Genomic DNA, 17,955 nt, shown 5'->3' on the forward strand with positions numbered 1-17,955 from the left:
GGTTGGTGTGCGTCAGCGTGCATCACCAGCCATGACTCTGCACTTTGACGACACAGCCTGCATGGTGCTCTCTCCAGCCAGGTAATGGTCATGTCTGTGATGGTCTGTGTTATTGTACTAGTGTACAGCTCTACAGCCCTTCTGTCTGTCAGAGAATTGAGGGCAGTGTTACTGTACAGCCCTTCTGTCTGTCAGAGAATTGAGGGCCGTGTTACTGTACAGCCCTTCTCGGCTTCTGTCTGTCTGAGAATTGAGGGCTGTGTTACTGTACAGCTCTTCTGTCTGTCAGAGAATTGAGGGCTGTGTTACTGTACAGCCCTTCTGTCTGTCAGAGAATTGAGGGCTGTGTTACTGTACAGCTCTTCTGTCTGTCAGATTTTACCTGTTCTTTCTGAATGTCTGTCTTGGTTTGTCTGTTTTTCTACCCCACCATAATGTTGACCATCTGATGCAATGACCTGCACAGCTCCTCCCCAGTCCCCCACACAGTCCCACCCAGCTTCATCTGTCACAGTCCACAGCTCATCTGTCACAGACCACAGCTCATCTGTCACAGACCACAGCTGCTCCCCAGGCCCCCACACAGTCCCACCCAGCTTCATCTGTCACAGTCCACAGCTCATCTGTCACAGACCACAGCTCATCTGTCACAGACCACAGCTCCTCCCCAGTCCCCCACACAGCCACACCCAGCTTCATCTGTCACAGTCCACAGCTCAACTGTCACAGACCACAGCTGCTCCCCAGGCCCCCACACAGCCACACCCAGCTTCATCTGTCACAGTCCACAGCTCATCTGTCACAGACCACAGCTGCTCCCCAGGCCCCCACACAGTCACAGACCACAGCTCATCTGTCACAGACCACAGCTCATCTGTCACATCTGTCACAGACCACAGCAGCTCATCTGTCACAGACCACAGCTCATCTGTCACATCTGTCACAGACCACAGCTCATCTGTCACAGACCACAGCTCATCTGTCACAGACCACAGCTCATCTGTCACATCTGTCACAGACCACAGCAGCTCATCTGTCACAGACCACAGCTCATCTGTCACAGTCCACAGCTGCTCCCCAGGCCCCCACACAGCCACACCCAGCTTCATCTGTCACAGTCAGCAGGAACTATTAATGTTAGGTTGCCAGGAGGCCACACACCACATGAGACCCTGCATTGCTGCCAAGTCACTTCGGTGGAGTTCAGGGACACCACCTACTGAACATCCTACTGGTGATGATAATGGCTTTATTACTGAGCACACAACTAGTTGGTGGTTATAATGGCGTCATTACTAAGCATCCAACTGATGATGATAATGACGTAATTACTAAATACCCAGCTAGTTGTTGTTGATAATGGCTTCATTACTAAACACCCAACTGATGAGGATAATGGCTTCATTACTAAGCACCCAACTGATAATGATAATGGCATGATAATGGCTTCATTACTAAACACCCAACTGATAATGATAATGGCATGATAATGGCTTCATTACTAAACACCCAACTGATGAGGATAATGGCTTCATTACTAAACACCCAACTGATGATGATAATGGCTTCATTACTAAACACCCAACTGATGATGATAATGGTTTCATTACTAAACACTCAGCTTGTGATGATAATGGCTTCATTACTAAGCATTCTCTTTCTTCTTCTTCCCTTCCTGTCTCACTGCCTCCCTCTCTTTCTTCTTCCTGTCTTCCTGTCTCCCTCTCTTTCTTCTTCCTTTCTCCCTCTCTTCTTCCTCTCTTTCTTCTTCCTCTCTTTCTTCTTGTCTTTCTCCTTCCTGTCTCCCTCTCTGTCTTCTCCATATCTTTCTTCTGTCTCCCTGTCTTTCTTCTTCCTCTCTCTCTTCTTCCTATCCTCCTCTCTTCTTCCTCTCTTTCTTCTCCCTCTCTTTCTTCTTGTCTTTCTTCTTCCTGTCTCCCTCTCTTTCTTCTCCCTCGGTTTCTCCCTATCTTTCTTCTGTCTCCCTGTCTTTCTTCTTCCTCTCTCTCTTCTTCCTATCTTCCTCTCTTCTTCCTGTCTTCTTGCTGTCTTCTCCCTGTCTTTCTTCTTCCTCCTCTCTTTCTTCTCCCTGTCTTCTTTTTCTTCTTGTCTTTTCTCTCCTTCACCTCTCCTTTTTCTTCCTGTCTTCTTCCTCTTCTTCTTCCTGCCTGCACACTGGTTGGCTGTTGGTACAGCGTGCAAGTTGTTAGTGACCATGGTCTGGGATTGTCAGCACTGTTGCTGTCTGCACCACCGCTCTAGAGCTGGATCTCTCACCTCTCTATCTCTCACCTCTCTCTCTATCTCTCACCTCTCACCTCTCTCTCTATCTCTCACCTCTCTCTCTTACCTATCTCTCTATCTCCCTCACCTCTCTATTTCTCACCTCTCTATCTCTCACCTCTCACCTCTCTCTATCAGTTTCAGTTTCAGTAGCTCAAGGAGGTGTCACTGCGTTCGGACAAATCCATATACGCTACACCACATCTGCCTCTATCTCTCACCTCTCTCTATCTCTCTGTTTCTCACCTCTCTCTATCTCTCACCTCTCTATCTCTCACCCCTCTCTCTATCTCTCACCTCTATCTCTCACCTCTCTATCTCTCACCGATCTCTCTATCTCTCACCGATCTCTCTATCTCTCACCTCTCTATCTCTCACCTCTCTATCTCTCACCTCTCTCTATCTCTCACCTCTCTATCTCTCACTTCTCTATCTCTCACCTCTATCTCTCTCTCATCTCTATCTCTCACCCCTCTCTCTATCTCTCACCTCTCTCCATCTCACCCCTCTCTATCTCTATCTCTCACCTCTCTCTCTGTGTACAAAACCGAAAGAACGGGGAATGAAAGGTTGGGAGCGATGGGGTTGTGTGATGCAAGGCCCATGTGACATGGCCTGTCAGTTATTCAGTATAGATCTATTTTTGTATCTCCCTCACCCCCACTCCAGCAGCATCCCGCTGTTATCATTTGGATGCAGAAAGAAGAAACGGGCAATTTATTTTTGTTACCTCAGGCTTCTCTGAACACTAACATAATTAAGCTTGCTTGTGTGTGCATCATGCATGCATGTGCGCATGGGTGCACACACACACACACACACACACACACACACACACACACACTCACTCACTCACTCACGCTCACTCACTCACTCACTCACTCATAAATACACACGGGCGTCTGTCTGTGCATGTGCATGTAAAGTTTAGGGAATGGAAAGAGGTGCACTTGTTCATCTCCTGTTTTCATATTGTTGCAAAAGAATGAATTTGCTTTCATATGCCTGTGGACTAGTTTGATGCTGAAACAGGAAGGCTAGTCTTGATAATAATGATAATAATAATAGTACTACTACTACTACTAGAATATAGTCTTGATAATAATAATGATACTATTACTATTACTAGAAATGATAATGGATACTTATATTGTACGGTAGCCAGAAATCTGCTCTAGGTGCTTTACAAAACACTTTTGTTTACATAACACATTACATCAGTGTAACATACACACACCAAAATGTGACTATTAAACTACACACAGACACACACAGATACACTCAGACACAGACACATACACACACAGACACACATACACATGCACACACAGACACAGATATACAGACACACACATACACAGACGTGTGTGTGTGCGCGCACGCGCGCGCACGCATGCACGCGCGCGCGCACGCACACACACACACACACACACACACTGCATACATACATTTAACATACAGATGTACATAGCACCTGACCTGCACACATAGGCACACACAAACACACACATGCACAGACACACACACATACACAGGCTCGCATGCACACGCACACATGCATGGGCGCCCACGCACAGTCAAACATATGAACACACACAAATACAAACTCATGTGCATGCATGTATATGGTATATGTGTACACCCACATATCCTGTATACACACGAAATGAAGCACACATAGGTGTGTGCATGTGCATCTGTTGATACAGTTCCTTTTGTGGAAAGGCGACTGGACTGAGGTTGATGATCAGTTGGTGCACCTGAGCTTGCAGTGGCTGGGTGGAAGGGGGGGCTGACAGTGGTGGGGGGGGGGGGGGGGGGGGAGGGAGGGATCAATAAGCATGGTGCCATGCAGTGCACAGTCTCTGTCAACCAGGCCCGCCTCATGCCACAAAGCACAACTTTGCAATTATGGCTTGCTTTTTCTTTTTTGTTTATTTGTTTAGTTTTTGTCCCCTGAGGAAAGCTTGGGAGGAAAACGTGTTTGCTACTGACAGGGTTACACTTTTACATGAAGGGTTAATGTGACGTGTATTATGTGTGTATGATTGTGTGTGCTTGCATGCATGCGTGCAGGTTTGTGCATGTGCGTGTGTGCACGCTTGCACGCGCATGCATGTGTGCGTATGAGCGTGCGTGTGTGTGCACGTGTGTGGTATTTTAATTTTCTGCTTTTCCATACAAATATATGACAGAGTTATTTTCATTTATGAGCATGCTTGCATTTGTGCATATATGGTGTGTGTGTGTGTGTGTGTGTGTGTGTGCACGCGGGTGTGTGCATGCTGATGCGTGTATGCATGTGCGCTGCATGTGAGAGGGAGAAGATGAGACTGAGAGAGAGGCACTTTTAAGCTTAAACTTGTGATCACAAAAAGGAAACAAGGTGAAGATATCAGAATCATGGGAAGCAGGAAAACACCTGACCTTGAACTACTTCAGGCAGCCAGTAGGGGGGCGCGGGGGTGGGTGGGGTGGGGCAGATGACAAACACCCATCTGTGTCCCCACTGTTCTGAGGTGGGGGGGGGGGGGGAGGGGAGGCAGATGACAAACACCCATCTGTGTCCCCCACTGTGCTGAGGGGGGCGGGGGGGAGGGGAAGGAGGGAGTAGGGGGGAGGGGAGGCAGATGACAAACACCCATCTCTGTCCCCACTGTGCTGAGGGGGGGGGGTGGGGTGCAGATGACAAACACCCATCTCTGTCCCCACTGTGCTGGGGGGGGGGGGGTGCAGATGACAAACACCCATCTCTGTCCCCACTGTGCTGGGGGGTGTGTGCAGATGACAAACACCCATCTCTGTCCCCACTGTGCTGGGGGGGGGGGGGGGTGCAGATGACAAACACCCATCTCTGTCCCCACTGTGCTGGGGGGGGGGGGGGGGGGGCGGGGACGGGGGGCAGATGACAAACACCCATCTCTGTCCCCACTGTGCTGAGGGGGGAGGAGGGGGGGGGGGGCAGATGACAAACACCCATCTCTGTCCCCACTGTGCTGAGAGGGGAGGAGGGGAGGGGGGGCAGATGACAAACATTCATCTCTGTCCCCACTGTGCTGGGGCGGGGGTGGGGGGGGCAGATGACAAACACCCATCTCTGTCCCCACTGTGCTGAGGGGGGAGGAGGGGAGGGGGGGCAGATGACAAACACCCATCTCTGTCCCCACTGTGCTTGGGGGGGGGGGGGGGGGGCAGATGACAAACACCCATCTCTGTCCCCACTGTGCTGGGGGGGGGGGGGGGGGGGGGGGCAGATGACAAACACCCATCTCTGTCCCCACTGTGCTGAGGGGGGGAGGAGGGGGAGGGCAGATGACAAACACCCATCTCTGTCCCCACTGTGCTGAGAGGGGGGAGGGAGGAGGGGGGGCAGATGACAAACACCCATCTATGTCCCCACTGTGCTGAGGGGGGCAGATGGCAAACACCCATCTATGTCCCCCACTGTGCTGAGAGGGGTGGTGGGGGGCGGGGCGGGGTGGGGAGTGGAGCTGTGACTCCATGGCCTATTTATACAGAGTAAAAGTTTAGAAGAGAAGGGGAAGATACTGTGGGAAACAGGATGGATCAATAGTTGTAGTCTTCTACTAGTAGCTGATGGACACACATCTCGAACCACACACACACACACACACACACACTCAGCTCTGTTCAGCAGCAGCCAGCCACCTTTGAGTTGACCCGCTGTGTGGAGGGTGGGGAGAGGGGGAGAGAGAATGGATGTGTGTGGGAGTCTTCACCTCCATCCCCACCTCCCCCAACCTCTCCTCCACCCCTTTCTTTCCCATCGGCTCCTTCTCCACCCACTGCCGCCTGATGATTGACATTCATTTATCATCATCGTCGTCATCATCATCATCAGCGTCACCCGCATTATCATCATGTCGTTGTCATTAGTGTTTTCATTTTGTTGTTGATAATGTTCAGTGCATGTAGTTTATAGGAAGGTCAGGCCATTGTTCCTTTTCCCCTCAGCAGGTGTGTGTGGTCAAGGTACAGGTGTGAAGGATACATCATCATATCATCATTGTGTAGCCATCATATTCCTGCATGTCTGGGTACAGGTGTGAAGGATGTATGTCATTGTGTAGCCATCATATTCCTGTATATCTAGGAACAAGTGTGAAGGATACATGTCGTCATTGTGTAGCCATCATATTCCTGTATATCTAGGAACAAGTGTGAAGGATACATGTCGTCATTGTGTAGCCATCATATTCCTGTATATCTAGGAACAAGTGTGAAGGATACATGTCGTCATTGTGTAGCCATCATATTCCTGTATATCTAGGAACAAGTGTGAAGGATACATGTCGTCATTGTGTAGCCATCATATTCCTGTATATCTAGGAACAAGTGTGAAGGATACATGTCGTCATTGTGTAGCCATCATATTCCTGTATATCTAGGAACAAGTGTGAAGGATACATGTCGTCATTGTGTAGCCATCATATTCCTGTATATCTAGGAACAAGTGTGAAGGATACATGTCGTCATTGTGTAGCCATCATATTCCTGTATATCTAGGAACAAGTGTGAAGGATACATGTCGTCATTGTGTAGCCATCATATTCCTGTATGGCCGAGTACAGGTTTGTCGAGCACCTGCTGCTTCATGACACACATACGCACTTGCACGCATGCACACTTGCTCACACACATGTACACGCTCGCAGTCGGAAAATGCAAACCTCATTTTGAACGTGTCTGGTTTGCGGCAAGAGAGGAGAGAGATTTTGCTGAGTGTCTAAATATGGCAAGCGTCGACCTTAGCGTTTCAGAGCTCGTTTTGGGTGGGTTGGTTTTTTGTTTGTTTTTTGTTTTTTTCCTGGAGATATTGGCTCGGTCATCTGTGTGTGTTTGGTGTGTGCGTGCGTGCGTGCGCAAGAGGGGGAAAGAGAGAGAGGAGAAGAAGAAGCAGCGGCACCAGCAGCAGTGGTTTCGTCAGCTTGATGACAGCTGGTGAAACCGAAAAAGAAGAAGAAAAGGGGGCTTCTGTGAGGGTGCGGGGGGTGTACCGGGAGGGAGGGGAGGGGGGGGGCATGTTGTATTGATGATGTGGGTTGAAATGACGGAGTGTGCAAGAAAAGGAACTGTCCAAGTTGTGGGGGAAACGGGAGGGGGACGGGTGGGCATGCTGTATAGCTGTGGGATGAAATGTATGGAGTGGGCAAGAAATTGTGCCAGTTGTGGGGGAAACGGGGAGGGAGGGGGTGGAGAGGAAGGACTAGGCAAGAGGAGGGGGGCGGGGGAAGGTGGGGGGAGTTTCAGGAAAGATGAGTCCGGAATGGTGGGGGAGGGATGGAGGGGGAAGGGGGTATTGAAAGTCAGCAGGCATGGCCCCATTTTCTGAGACAGAGGGTGGGAGGAGAACACACACACACACACACACACACACAGAGGCGTGGCGCGGCGAGTGGCACGTGCTGTGTACAGTGTACAGCTTGTGGGTCACAGACAGACCGCTGACCCCTCGCCGGGGGAGAGTCACTGACCTCAAAGTGGGTCACCTCACCCACTTGGACCGTCACTCACTCTCCCCATCCCCTCCACACACCCCACCCCTCCATGGCGGCGTCTTCTGTCTCCTCAGCCACCCCCCTTCCCCGTCCTTCCTCCTCCCTCCACCATCACCTTGCCCTCTTTTTTCCGGGGGTGGGGTAGGGGCGTGCGGTGGGTTTTTTTTCTCTCTCCCCTCCTCCACCTTCCTCCATCCCCACCCTCCACCACCTAACCCCCTTTTTTTTTCCTTTTTTTTTTTTTTTTTTTTTTTTAACTCGCGCGGGGTGGAGGGGTCATGTCTCTCCCCTCCTCCCGCCTCGACTGTCTTGTGCTGTCTTTCGTCCGCCCCCCCCACACACACACACACCCGCTCATCCATTTCCAGTTCTTTTTTGGATTATTCTTCTCTCACGCTGGATCTGTCCCCACCCCCTTCCCCTCCCCCTCCATGCCCTCTTGTACGGCTTCTGTGCCCCCCCCCCTCCCCCCCTCCCCCCCCACGGACCCCACTCCCACACCACCCATCGTTCTTTGCCCTTCTTGTGGCTTCACCACAGGCAGCAAAACTCAGGGGGTTTTTTTTGGGGGGGGGGGGGGGGGGGGGTATTTTCCATCTTCCTTTTTCTTTCTTTTAAAGTTTTATCTAGAATTTATAGAAAAGCTTCTATCCAACTATATGTTTAGAAAAAAAAATCTTACAATTCTGGATTCTTGGTTTAAGAAAATAAAGCATATGAGGATGATATTCAGATAAGTTTAGTGGTGGTGTATTATTTGTTGCTGCTGAATGTTTTTGATGTTTGAGGGGTTTTTTGTGGTGGTGGTTGTTGGGTTTTTTTAGTATTGATTGCATTATTTTGAAGATGGCTGAATCAGCAGAGACATGCAGGATGGATGGAAAGATGGATGAATCAGAGACATGCAGGATGGATGGAAAGATGGATGAATCAGAGACATGCAGGATGGATGGAAAGATGGTTGAATCAGAGGCATGCAGGATGGATGGAAAGATGGATGAATCGCCAGAGGCATGCAGGATGGATGGAAAGATGGATGAATCAGAGACATGCAGGATGGATGGAAAGATGGATGAATCAGAGGCATGCAGGATGGATGGAAAGATGGATGAATCGCCAGAGACATGCAGGATGGATGGAAAGATGGATGAATCAGAGGCATGCAGGATGGATGGAAAGATGGATGAATCGCCAGAGGCATGCAGGATGGATGGAAAGATGGTTGAATCAGCAGAGGCATGCAGGATGGATGGAAGGATGGATGAATCAGAGGCATGCAGGATGGATGGAAAGATGGATGAATCGCCAGAGGCATGCAGGATGGATGGAAAGATGGATGAATCGCCAGAGGCATGCAGGATGGATGGAAAGATGGATGAATCGCCAGAGGCATGCAGGATGGATGGAAAGATGGATGAATCAGCAGAGGCATGCAGGATGGATGGAAAGATGGATGAATCAGCAGAGGCATGCAGGATGGATGGAAAGATGGATGAATCGCCAGAGGCATGCAGGATGGATGGAAAGATGGATGAATCAGCAGAGGCATGCAGGATGGATGGAAAGATGGATGAATCACCAGAGGCATGCAGGATGGATGGAAAGATGGATGAATCAGCAGAGGCATGCAGGATGGATGGAAAGATGGATGAATCGCCAGAGGCATGCAGGATGGATGGAAAGATGGATGAATCAGCAGAGGCATGCAGGATGGATGGAAAGATGGATGAATCACCAGAGGCATGCAGGATGGATGGAAGGATGGCTGGTGGCTGTTGGGTGAGATATGAGCATAGTAGCTGAGCAGTTAGACCACCAGCAGATTCCATCTGCCGTGCCTCATAAGCTCTGGGCTTCAAGTCATGGCATCTGGCGTCAAGTTGGAGGGTTGGTTGTTTTTCCCCCCATCAAACAAGTCGGCGTTTATTATGTGTGCAAACCTGCTTGGGCCTTTAAGCTGCCACCAGGCGTGTCTGGCTGAGTGGATGGGTGTGCCTGTGCATGCAGATCAAACACTTGTTCATTCCTCTATGATTGATGGCTAATATTTGTTGGATTATGAATGCCAGCTTGCACGCATGCCTTAAAAAATGAAAAAATGGGCAAGATTGTTAAAACTAGTTGCAGTAAATCCTGAACTAGAAGTGCACAGTTACTTGCCAGGTATGGGTAAATGTGATCACAGCAACCCACTAAAACACCACTGAGGGGTTCTTCTGGATGGCAGCCCATTAAAACACCAGGGGTTCTGGACAGCAGCCCATGAAAACACCAGGGGTTCTGGACAGCAGCCCATTAAAACACCAGGGGTTCTGGATAGCAGCACACTACAACACCAGGGGTTCTGGATAGCAGCCCACTAAAACACCAGGGGTTCTGGACAGCAGCCCATTAAAACACCAGGGGTTCTGGACAGCAGCCCATTAAAACACCAGGGGTTCTGGACAGCAGCCCATTAAAACACCAGGGGTTCTGGATAGCAGCACACTACAACACCAGGGGTTCTGGACAGCAGCCCATTAAAACACCAGGGGTTCTGGATAGCAGTCCACTAAAACACCAGGGGTTCTGGACAGCAGCCCATTAAAACACCGGGGGTTCTGGATAGCAGCACACTACAACACCAGGGGTTCTGGACAGCAGCCCATTAAAACACCAGGGGTTCTGGATAGCAGCACACTACAACACCAGGGGTTCTGGTTAGCAGCACACTACAACACCAGGGGTTCTGGATAGCAGCCCATTAAAACACCAGGGGTTCTGGATAGCAGCACACTACAACACCAGGGGTTCTGGACAGCAGCCCACTAAAACACCAGGGGTTCTGGATAGCAGCCCACTAAAACACCAGGGGTTCTGGATAGCAGCACACTACAACACCAGGGGTTCTGGACAGCAGCACACTACAACACCAGGGGTTCTGGATAGCAGCCCACTAAAACACCAGGGGTTCTGGACAGCAGCCCATTAAAACACCAGGGGTTCTGGATAGCAGCACACTACAACACCAGGGGTTCTGGATAGCAGCCCATTAAAACACCAGGGGTTCTGGATAGCAGCACACTACAACACCAGGGGTTCTGGATAGCAGCACACTACAACACCAGGGGTTCTGGATAGCAGCCCATTAAAACACCAGGGGTTCTGGATAGCAGCACACTACAACACCAGGGGTTCTGGACAGCAGCACACTACAACACCAGGGGTTCTGGACAGCAGCCCACTAAAACACCGGGGGTTCTGGATAGCAGCACACTACAACACCAGGGGTTCTGGACAGCAGCCCACTAAAACACCAGGGGTTCTGGATAGCAGCCCACTAAAACACCGGGGGTTCTGGATAGCAGCACACTACAACACCAGGGGTTCTGGATAGCAGCCCATTAAAACACCAGGGGTTCTGGATAGCAGCCCACTAAAACACCAGGGGTTCTGGACAGCAGCCCATTAAAACACCAGGGGTTCTGGATAGCAGCACACTACAACACCAGGGGTTCTGGATAGCAGCACACTACAACACCAGGGGTTCTGGATAGCAGCCCATTAAAACACCAGGGGTTCTGGATAGCAGCACACTACAACACCAGGGGTTCTGGATAGCAGCACACTACAACACCAGGGGTTCTGGATAGCAGCACACTACAACACCAGGGGTTCTGGATAGCAGCCCATTAAAACACCAGGGAGAGGAGGTTTTCATGTAAACAGGGAGACTGATAATGTCTTGTATAATACAGCACAGGCAGTGCCGATAAACCCTTTTGATGTCCGTGTGTGTGCGTGTGTGACTGTGTGTGTGTTTCTTTGTTGTGTGTGATGAGACACCGTTTGGCTGTGTGAGCCTGGTGGTGAAGGTAAAGGAGAGAATTGATCAGTGCACACCTCATCAATAAAACACGAGTGTGGGGGAGTGGGGGTGGATTCTATTCACTTTTATTCCCCACATTCACCCCCCACAGACCCCCATCCCCCAAAGAAAAAAAATCCCCTTCCCACCCCCGCACACACGCATGCTATTGTGCACATCGATTTTGGTTTGTAGTACTGCACTACGAACACCCAACACCCCCATTCAGGCTTTGGCGCTCTCTCTCTCTCTCTCTGTCTCTGTCTCGCTCTCTCTCTGGAAACACAGTGTTTAATTGGGGTTCTGTATGGTTCAGTGGGACCTTGGGCTGGAGAAAGAGGGAGTGGTGGGTGATAGGGTGTGGTGGAGTGTGTGTGTGTGTGTGTGTGTGTGTGTGTGTGGTGTGTGTGTGTATGTGTGTGGAGGGGAGAGGGGAATGAAGAAAATGAATTACTAGGAGGCTGTTAATTGATTGACTGACAGAACTCGAACAAAATTGCTTAATGTAAGGCCAGGGACCTGTATAGCTCTGGTTACACACCTACACACACACACACACACACACACACACACTACAAAAACCCAAGCAGGCAGTGAGAGAGACTGGGGTCAGACAGAGGGTGGATATGTGAGTGGAGCTTATGACTGGACATGATAGGTGTGTGTGTGTGTGTGTGAGTGGAGCTTATGACTGGACATGATAGTTGTGTGTGTGTGTGTGTGTGAGTGGAGCTTATGACTGGACATGATAGGTGTGTGTGTGTGTGTGTGAGTGGAGCTTATGACTGGACATGATAGTTGTGTGTGTGTGTGTGTGAGTGGAGCTTATGATTGGACATGATAGTTGTGTGTGTGTGTGTGTGTGTGTGTGAGTGGAGCTTATGATTGTAGTGTGTGTGTGTGTGTGTGTGTGTGTGAGTGGAGCTTATGATTGGACATGATAGTTGTGTGTGTGTGTGTGTGTGTGTGTGTGTGTGAGTGGAGCTTATGATTGGACATGATAGTTGTGTGTGTGTTTGTGTGAGTGGAGCTTATGATTGGACATGATAGTTGTGTGTGTGTGTGTGTGTGGAGCTTATGATTGTAGTGTGTGTGTGTGTGAGTGGAGCTTATGACTGGACATGATAGTTGTGTGTGTGTGTGTGTGAGTGGAGCTTATGATTGTAGTGTGTGTGTGTGTGTGTGAGTGGAGCTTATGATTGTAGTGTGTGTGTGTGTGTGTGTGAGTGGAGCTTATGACTGGACATGATAGTTGTGTGTGTGTGTGTGTGTGTGTGAGTGGAGCTTATGATTGGACATGATAGTTGTGTGTGTGTTTGTGTGAGTGGAGCTTATGATTGGACATGATAGTTGTGTGTGTGTGTGTGTGTGAGTGGAGCTTGTGATTGGACATGATAGTTGTGTGTGTGTTTGTGTGAGTGGAGCTTATGATTGGACATGATAGTTGTGTGTGTGTGTGTGTGTGTGTGAGTGGAGCTTATGATTGTAGTGTGTGTGTGTGTGTGTGAGTGGAGCTTATGATTGTAGTGTGTGTGTGTGTGTGTGTGTGTGTGTGTGTGTGTGTGTGTGTGAGTGGAGCTTATGATTGTACATGATAGTTGTGTGTGTGTTTGTGTGAGTGGAGCTTATGATTGTGCATGATAGTTGTGTGTGTGTGTGTGTGTGTGTGAGTGAGTGGAGCATATGATTGGACATGATACTGTTTGTGTGTGTGTGTGTGTGTGTGTGTGTGTGCGTGCGCGTGTTGTCATTGTGTGTGTGTGTGTGTGGTGGTGGTGTGTGTGTGTGTGGAGGGGGTGTCATGTGTGTGTGGTGGGGGGGGGGGGGTGTCATGTGTGTGTGTGTGTGAACACATGTTGCATTTACACATGTGTGCATTCATGCTTGCTTGCATGCATTGTTAGTCTGTGAATATGAGTTTTGTTTTCATTGTTCTTTTTATAGATTGTGTACACACATGGAGGTGTATTGTGTTCTTTTTATAGATTGTGTACACACATGGAGGTGTATTGTATTCTGTGGATACAAATAAGTTGTTACAGTTTTCATCGTGTTATGTTGGTTGTTTTTTTTTTCTGCAATGGATGTGCTGTTTTCATTTACTATGTATCGATATACAGTGTTATTGGTTACATAATGTGTTGTATTGTTTCAGCTTAAACTATTACCATATGTTTTGTGTTGATCTATCTATCTATCTGTATGTATAAATTTATATATGTGTGTATATATGTGTATATGTATGATACATGTTAATGTGTATTCATGTATATGTTGATATATGTTGTTATATATTGATATATGATGTTATTATATGATGATATATGTTGATGTGTGTTGCTACATGTTGATCTGTGGTGATCAATACACAATGATTATGTTGATATATAATGTGGATATATGTTGGTGTCTGTTGATAAAAGTAAAAGTATGATACATGGTGTTACAGGTTACTGGACAAGTTACTGGTGGTGTGCCCCAATGTGGACTACTGTGAGGAGGTGTTACCACGCTGTGAACTGGAAGCTCATCTTCTGCACAGGTGACTCACTGTGCCTGTGTTTGTGTGTGTGTGTGGGGGGGGGGGGGAGAGGGTGTCACGTGTGTGTGTGTGTGTGTGTGTGTTGTGTCATTGTGTGTGTGTGTGGGGGGGGAGAGGGTGTCACGTGTGTGTGTGTGTGTGTGTGTAAATTTTGCACTGTCATACAGCACACTGTGGACAACATATGATTAGATTTAGAGATAATGTGCGGAAAGGCTGTTTCTGTTTCAACATAACTGTACATGTATAGCAAGTTTAATGTAGAACTGACATGTTGATAGAAATGAAATAAAGCAAAGACTGATTTAAATTAGGTGGGCCCACTCCTCCTGCTAACTAGTGTTTCTCCGTGCTTGTGTACATACATATATTCAGACTGTAACTTTCAGCTGTGTATACATAAATTGTGTAAAGTCAGGTGTGTATACAAAATGAGACGATATACCTTAATTATTCATTTCTTCTTTTTTTTTTTCTTTTTTTTGTGTGTGAGATATTGCCATTTTATTTTTTTCACTACCCCAAATGATATTGAGCAGTCACACTTTTAGTTGTATCACACATTCTTTGTGAGATGTTGTCATATGAGAGATGTTGTCATATGATTTTTTCCTGCCCCAGGGTGGGGCAGTCACACTGTTATCAGTTGAATCTCACATTCTTTGAGACAGTAAAAGTGAGATGTTGCCATACAATGTTTCCATGTTCCAGATATCATGAAGTGATCACACTGTTAGTTGTATCACACATTCATTGACACAGTAAAAGTGAGATGTTGCCATACAGTGTTTCCCTGCCCCAGATATCATGGAGTGATCCCACCTATAGTTGTATCACACATTCATTGACACAGTAAAAGTGAGATGTTACCATACAATGTTTCCCTGCCCCAGATATCATGGAGTGATCCCACCTATAGTTGTATCACACATTCATTGACACAGTAAAAGTGAGATGTTACCATACAGTGTTTCCCTGCCCCAGATATCATGGAGTGATCCCACCTATAGTTGTATCACACATTCATTGACACAGTAAAAGTGAGATGTTGCCATACAGTGTTTCCCTGCCCCAGATATCATGAAGTGATCACACTGTTAGTTGTATCACACATTCATTGACACAGTAAAAGTGAGATGTTGCCATACAATGTTTCCCTGCCCCAGATATCATGGAGTGATCCCACCTATAGTTGTATCACACATTCATTGATTGACACAGTAAAAGTGAAAGGTTGCCATACAATGTTTCCCTGACCCAGATATCATGGAGTGATCCCACCTATAGTTGTATCACACATTCATTGAGACAGTAAAAGTGAGATGTTGCCATACAATGTTTCCCTGCCCCAGATATCATGGAGTGATCCCACCTATAGTTGTATCACACATTCATTGACACAGTAAAATTGAGATGTTACCATACAATGTTTCCCTGCCCCAGATATCATGGAGTGATCCCACCTATAGTTGTATCACACATTCATTGACACAGTAAAAGTGAGATGTTACCATACAATGTTTCCCTGCCCCAGATATCATGGAGTGATCCCACCTATAGTTGTATCACACATTCATTGACACAGTAAAAGTGAGATGTTGCCATACAGTGTTTCCCAGACCCAGATATCATGGAGTGATCCCACCTATAGTTGTATCACACATTCATTGACACAGCCAAAGTGAAAGGTTGCCATACAATGTTTCCCTCCCCCAGGTGTCGTGGAGCCATCACGCGGTGTATCAAGTCCACTCTGGGCTGTGCGTTCCAGGGACCTCGCAGTGCACTGCAGTCACACTTGTGGGAGTGTGCCTTCAGGGACAAGGCGTCAGGTGTGTGTGTGTCTTTGTCTCTGTGTGTGTGTGTGTGTGTGTGTGTATCTCTGTGTGTGCATATATGTGTGTGTGTGTTTCTGTACATATATCATTATATGTGTGTGTGTTGTTGTTTTTTTTACATATGTGTGTGTGTGTGTGTGTGTGTGTGTGTGTTTGATAGGAAGAGGATGGACTGAGGGTCCGTTTGTTACAACAGCATGAGTTCATCTGGCAATAAATGACTGTTGAACAGCTAAAAAAAACTCTTTGTACAGCATGAGTTCATCTGGCAATAAATGGCTGTTGAACAGCTAAAAAACACTTTGTACAGCATGAGTTCATCTGGCAATAAATGGCTGTTGAACAGCTAAAAAACACTTTGTACAGCATGAGTTCATCTGACAATAAATGGCTGTTGAACAGCTAAAAAAACACTTTGTACAGCATGAGTTCATCTGGCAATAAATGGCTGTTGAACAGCTAAAAAACACTTTGTACAGTATGAGTTCATCTGGCAATGAATGGCTGTTGAACAGCTAAAAAACACTTTGTACAGCATGAGTTCATCTGGCAATAAATGGCTGTTGAACAGCTAAAAAGCACTTTGTACAGTATGAGTTCATCTGGCAATAAATGGCTGTTGAACAGCTTAAAAAACACTTTGTAAAGCATGAGTTCATCTGGCAATAAATGGCTGTTGAACAGCTAAAAAACGCTTTGTACAGCATGAGTTCATCTGGCAATAAATGGCTGTTAAACAGCTAAAAACCACTTTGTACAGCATGAGTTCATCTGGCAATAAATGGCTGTTGAACAGCTAAAAAACACTTTGTACAGCATGAGTTCATCTGGCAAAAAATGGCTGTTGAACAGCTAAAAAACATTTGTTAGTTCAGCATGAGTTCATCTGGCAATGAATGGGTGTTGAACAGCTAAAAAATACTTTGTACAGCATGAGTTCATCTGGCAAAAAATGGCTGTTGAACAGCTAAAAAACATGTGTTAGTTCAGCATGAGTTCATCTGGCAATGAATGGCTGTTGAACGGCTAAAAAACACTTTGTATAGCATGAGTTCATCTGGCAAAAAATGGCCGTTGAATAGCTAAAAAACATGTGTTAGTTCAGCATGAGTTCATCTGGCAATGAATGGCTGTTGAACAGCTAAAAAAACACTTTGTACAGCATGAGTTCATCTGGCAAAAAATGGCTGTTGAACAGCTAAAAAACATGTGTTAGTTCAGCAATGAATGATATTTGCACAGAAAAAAACAAATTCTTGTTAGCACAGCATGAATTCACCTGGCAATAACTGATTGTTAATCAGTGAAAAAACAACTGGTAACACAACATGAATTCACCTGGCAATAACTGATTATCAATCAGTGAAAAAACAACTCATAGCACAACATGAATTGACCTGGCAATAAATGAATGTAGAACAGTATTTAAAAAAAACACCCCCAAACCAAACTCTTAGCACAGCAGAAATTCACCGGGCAGTAAATGAATGTAGAACAGTAAAAAGAACAAAAAAAAAACAAAAAAAAACCCCCAAACTTTTAGCACAGCATAAATTCACCTAGTAATAAATGATAGTTGAACAGTAAAGTACGTGTTGACCCTAACAAATGAAGACAGACCATTGATGTTTGTTGCTGTGTGTTTCAGGCAAGAACCCATAAAGTACGTGTTGACCCTAACAAGTGAAGACAGACCATTGATGTTTGTGTTGCTGTGTGTTTCAGGCAAGAACCCATAAAGTACGTGTTGACCCTAACAAGTGAAGACAGACCATTGATGTTTGTGTTGCTGTGTGTTTCAGGCAAGAACCCATAAAGTACGTGTTGACCCTAACAAGTGAAGACAGACCATTGATGTTTGTTGCTGTGTGTTTCAGGCAAGAACCCATAAAGTACGTGTTGACCCTAACAAGTGAAGACAGACCA

At 47.0% G+C, this 17,955-nt stretch overlaps 1 protein-coding gene across 1 annotated transcript in view; it reads left to right on the plus strand.

The window, feature by feature from the left end:
- The window catches only part of LOC143287025 (ligand of Numb protein X 2-like), a 73,977-nt gene that overhangs the window by 25,869 nt on the left and 30,153 nt on the right, over positions 1 to 17,955 (plus strand). The window contains exons 3-4 of the mRNA XM_076595037.1: positions 14,099 to 14,191; positions 15,908 to 16,023. Of these exons, the coding sequence (XP_076451152.1) occupies positions 14,099 to 14,191; positions 15,908 to 16,023 (209 nt within the window). The remainder of the gene's footprint in view (positions 1 to 14,098; positions 14,192 to 15,907; positions 16,024 to 17,955) is intronic.

The sequence above is a fragment of the Babylonia areolata genome, chromosome 10, assembly GCF_041734735.1.
Source record: "Babylonia areolata isolate BAREFJ2019XMU chromosome 10, ASM4173473v1, whole genome shotgun sequence".
In the NCBI taxonomy this organism is placed as follows: Eukaryota; Metazoa; Mollusca; class Gastropoda; order Neogastropoda; family Buccinidae; genus Babylonia; species Babylonia areolata.